At 50.0% G+C, this 5,000-nt stretch overlaps 1 protein-coding gene across 1 annotated transcript in view; it reads right to left on the bottom strand.

Moving 5' to 3' along the window:
- The window catches only part of LOC129830086 (rho GTPase-activating protein 39-like), a 91,116-nt gene that overhangs the window by 25,060 nt on the left and 61,056 nt on the right, over positions 1-5,000 (bottom strand). The window contains exon 3 of the mRNA XM_055892295.1: positions 1,517-2,906. Within this exon, the coding sequence (XP_055748270.1) occupies positions 1,517-2,906 (1,390 nt within the window). The remainder of the gene's footprint in view (positions 1-1,516; positions 2,907-5,000) is intronic.

Raw genomic sequence — 5,000 nt, 5'->3', positions numbered from 1 at the left:
TATCAACATAACTTGAAAGGCCGCTCAGCAAGGAAGAAGTCACTGCTCCAAACAAAACCGCCATAAAAAAAGCCAGACTACGGTTTGCAACTGCACATGGGGACAAAGATCGTACTTTGAATGTCCTCTGGTCTGATGAAACAAAAATAGAACTGTTTGGCCATAATGACCATTGTTATGTTTGGAGGAAAAAGGTAGAGTCTTGCAAGCCGAAGAGCACCATCCAAACCGTGAAGTACGGGGGTGGCAGCATCATGTTGTGGGGGTGCTTTGCTGCAGGAGGGACTGGTGCACTTCACAAAATAGATGGCATCATGAGGCAGGAAAATTATGTGGATATATTGAAGCAACATCTCAAGACATCAGTCAGGAAGTTAAAACTTGGTCGCAAATGGGTCTTCCAAATAGACAATGACCCCAAGCATACTTCCAAAGTTGTGGCAAAATGGCTCAAGGACAACAAAGTCAAGGTATTGGAGTGGCCATCACAAAGACCTGATCTCAATCCTATAGAAAATTGTGGACAGAACTGAAAAAGTGTGTGCGAGCAAGGAGGCCTACAAACCTGACTCATTTACACCAGCTCTGTCCGGAAGAATGGGCCAAAATTCACCCAACTTATTGTGGGAAGCTTGTGGAAGGCTACCCAAAACATTTGACCCAAGTTAAACAATTTAAAGGCATTGCTACCAAATACTAATTGAGTGTATGTAAACTTCTGACCCACTGGGAATGTGATGAAACAAATAAAAGCTGAAATAAATCATTCTCTCTACTATTATTCTGACATTTCACATTCTTAAATTAAGTGTTGATCCTAAAACAGCGGATTTTTACCAGAATTAAATGTCAGGAATTGTGAAAAACTGAGTTTAAATGTATGTAAACTTCTGACTTCAACTGTAGTATGTATAAACTGGAAGTAGAAGCCTAAGTGTTGTTGTCTGTTAGTTTACTCCAATTAGGGAAGGGGTGGTAGAGTTAGTGGAAAATAATAAAGGAACATATATTTTAAAATATATATTTTATATACAGTATGTATTTACCAAAAAATACATGGGGGATTAGAAATGATGCAGACAATTACATTGATGGAAGCCACAATCTATCTCCAGTATTAAAGAGAGATAGAGGGCAAGGATGGCAGACATTCCAGCTGACCTGCAGTTACGCAGCTAACGAGGATAATCAGCCCACGCCCCGTCACATGAGACAGAGAGAGTACAGAGCAGACCCACCCTTTCAGCCTCACACAGACTGCCCTTTCATATGTCACCACACTGTTCTATACACAACACAGCAGGCTGGAGAGGCCCTGGAACTCAGCAGGCGCCTGGCACATACACTAACATGTCAACATATCCCCACTCAACTACACACATGCCAGAGGAACAGGCCCCTTCTGTCTTCTACTGTGTATACACAAAGAGGTCTGAATGCTAAGACACAGATAAGGCAAGTACAACAGTCACGAACACCTTCAGTACACAGTGTTGAGAGGAGGGCTGTACCGTACCTGGGAGGGGGACACGGGGGGCTCTGGGGAGGACAGGCTGTTCTGGCTGGTGATGCTTTTCTCCAGAGTGTCCACCTTCTCATAGGTCCGTTTCTGACGCACCATGCCGTCTGACACCAGGGGCGAGAGGGGCACGTCGCCGTGGTTACTCCCGCTCCCGGCCCGGTACAGAGAGCGGTTACTGGCACTGATGTCCTCCCGAGAGGCGCTGCGGCCCCCGTGCTTCTTTAGGGAGTTCAAGGGGGAACGGGCCCGTGGTACAGATCCCTCAGACATCTCTGTGTCCAGGCTGGCCTTGCTGCCACGCAGGGTGTTTGAGCGACTCACCACTGCCCGCATCTCTGCCATCAGCTTCTCATTCAGGGCACTGAGCTCCCCAGTGCTGCCCACCGAGCCTGGCCGGCCCTGCACTGCACCCCCAGCCCCTCCGCCCAGGGCTCTCCTGCGGTTCTTCCTCCTCAGGCTGGGCGAGGGCCCCGTAGAGTAGCCTGAGTCCTGGTAGGTGACGGCCGCCGGCGCCGGGTACTCTTGGGAGGCCAGGCTGTTCTGTCGGCTGTGTCGGGCCTCCATGTTCTTCCTCGCGCTGGACTCCAGGAGACGCCACGACTGCTTCTTCTCTAGACTCACCTCCTTGGGCCTGGGCTGGGTCGCGCCTGGGGCTGGGGAAGGGGATGGAGAGGGGGGCAGGTCAGGCTCTGAGGCAGGGCCCTGCTCTGTCTGGATAGGATGGGATAAGGGGCTCTGTTTGCAGGTGGCAGGTTCCACGTTGACCATGTGTTTGATGCACTCCCGTCCAGCGGGGCTGTAATCCGTGGCGGAGGGGTTTCTCTTGTGTTTGGAGCTCAGGTGAGAGGCTGGGTATTGGAGAAGCTTGGGCTGCTGCTGGGGTTGGTTCTGGGGGTGGGATTGGGGCTGGCGGACCCTCTGTAGGCTGGTGGAGGGTGTGAAGGGCCTGTTCAGGAGGTGGGCCCCCTCCACCTCCATGGGGGGTTCATCATAGATAGGTGGATCCATGGGGGGTTCATCATAGATGGGAGGAGTGGCACCGTACTGGGGCGAGGAGGGCCTGGGGGTGCAAGCCTGAGACCTCTGGGGGGTCTGATAGACCTTGCTGCCAGTGGAGGGCATCACCAGGCAGAAGTTACTATTGTCTCTCTTCTTCAGGTGGATGGCTTGCTTGGGGTCCACGGGGGCAGCCATCTTGCCTGCAGGGCTGGGTCTGTCGGAGTGGACCTGGTACACAGCAGGGCTTCCAGGGCTGATGTTGTTGTGGTGGAGGAGGTGCAGGGCGCTAGCGGGCACCACAGACTGGTTCCTGCCAATGCTGTTCACCTTCACTAACATGGCTGCCTTCGACCCTGGAGCAGGCTGCCATCTTTGACCTGTGTCCCTGGAACAGAAGAGAGGAAGATTTTGGGGTGAATAAAAAAACAAATATTTACACATAAAACACATTCAAAGACACCAAAAATCGGGAACAAAAATGTATTATAAACTGGGTGGTTCAAGCCCTGAATGCTGAAAGCCGTGGTATACCACAAATATGACAAAATATACATTTTTACTGCTAATTATGTTGGTAACCAGTTTATAATAGCAATAAGGCACCTCGGGGGTTTGTGGTATATGGCCAATATACCAGGGCTAAGGGCTGTGTCCAGGCACTCTGCGTTGCGTCATGCTTAAGAACAGCCCTTAGCCGTGGTATATTGGCCATATACCACACCCCCTCAGGCCTTAATGCTTAAATATACCCCCATGCACATTATAAACAATAAGTTAGAGTAGACCTGCTTGGTGGGTAAATATATGACTGTTCAAAGCCAATTTGCTCATATTTAACTGAGAAGAAAGTATATGCCAGAACTGGCAGGAATCCGTTCTGCACATTCCTCTGTTCAGTCAGAGTCTTTAAACCCTCTGACCTTCCACAGCTCAGATAGAGAGAGGTCTCTAGGTGTTACAGTAATGGCAACCACGGTCTGTGTGAACGGCAAACCTACAGTAGGGCCAGGGGCAATATCTTCTCAACAGTATTTGTCTCGTATTGTGAAACTAAGAGAGAGTATGAGATGCAGGTATGAGACTACAGGTAGCTGTGAGACAGATATGAGATCTGATCAAGTCTGACGCAGTGCGACAGTGGCTGTGAGACAGTGCTGGTTTAGTTTCCAACAACATGGCCATATTGTGAGTACATAATCAGGGCATGGAAACTAAATCGGCCTCCAGAAAGTGGCACAATGAAACAATGAAGACACCTTTCTCAGCAAAACCTTTACTCAGCTTATCAAAACAGCAATACCCACAAGCCCCCACATCCTCGTTTTCCAGAATACCACAGCCGTGTTTGTAGTAGAAACACAACAGGAAAGGTCTCTACACTGGGGAAAACAGAAATTCAACCACTTTATTCCAACAGTACAGTCTGACAAATCAAGCCATCAAAACTACAGCCCCATTTACACCCCTGCCCACCACTCAACACACACACGCTCGCACGCACGCACGCACGCACGCACACACACACACACACACACGCGCACAAACACACCACCTCAACCACACTCATGGCTGCGTTTCCTCCCCTGTTCCCTCAGAGGGCAGTGGAATTTCAGTCCCTAATCCTGCATCAATGCCCTGGGTGTTCTGGTCCATTAGTGGTGCAGCCCACTCAGCCTGCAGACCACAGATCCTGCTTACAGCCCTGCACACTCCACAAGCAACCGGATAATCTCTCAGTGCCAACTAGCTAATCTAAGCAGCACTCTACTCTCACCTCCTCTCACACAACATATCCTTTCTTCCAACAGCCTGCTCAGACGACAGCTTAATGTTTGCTGTAAAAACAGCATAACCACACTCAAAATCCCCCCACACCTCTCTCAGCCGGGAAACCCACCCGAGTACATCCCACAGAGGCGAAGACACAGTGGAGCAAGCCACACCGACGAAAACTTTTCTAATAGCTGTTCCCACCATCAGTAAACACACTGTCACTTCTAGAACAAATCCATCTGACTCAAACAGCCTCTGCTGAGTAAGGCTAAAATGAGGTTTAATTTAAGAAAAAACTAGCACAACACAACAGCTCTGTACAGTCTGAGTCTGCCGTGTCTAATATTCAGTCCATAAGCACATCATCTTCAGGTCAAGGGATTTACACGCAGCATTACCTGATTAAAGACTCACAATGAGAGGTGGAAGGTGGTCTTTTCCCCCGCAACAGATCAGAAGGTAACTTACCCCCCCCCACCTCGTGTCTCTGTGTTGGCACGGGACACCGCTGCAACGGTGGGGTGTCCCTTCAGTACCCGTGTGAACCCTGCTACACCCCCTCCTTGACGAAAACAAAACAAACAAGAGCCGACCTCTGCCAGCGTGTCCCAGAGAGAGGATGGTGTTCTAATTCAGCCAGCGTCTTCAACCTAACCCAGGTCCCGCTGTGTGTGTCTCCAGTGAAAACACGAAGGCGTCAAGGCTC

The sequence above is a fragment of the Salvelinus fontinalis genome, chromosome 31, assembly GCF_029448725.1.
Source record: "Salvelinus fontinalis isolate EN_2023a chromosome 31, ASM2944872v1, whole genome shotgun sequence".
Classification (NCBI taxonomy): domain Eukaryota; kingdom Metazoa; phylum Chordata; class Actinopteri; order Salmoniformes; family Salmonidae; genus Salvelinus; species Salvelinus fontinalis.
The sequence above is the reverse complement of the archived record's forward strand: the minus strand, read 5'-3'. Positions and strand labels throughout refer to the sequence as shown.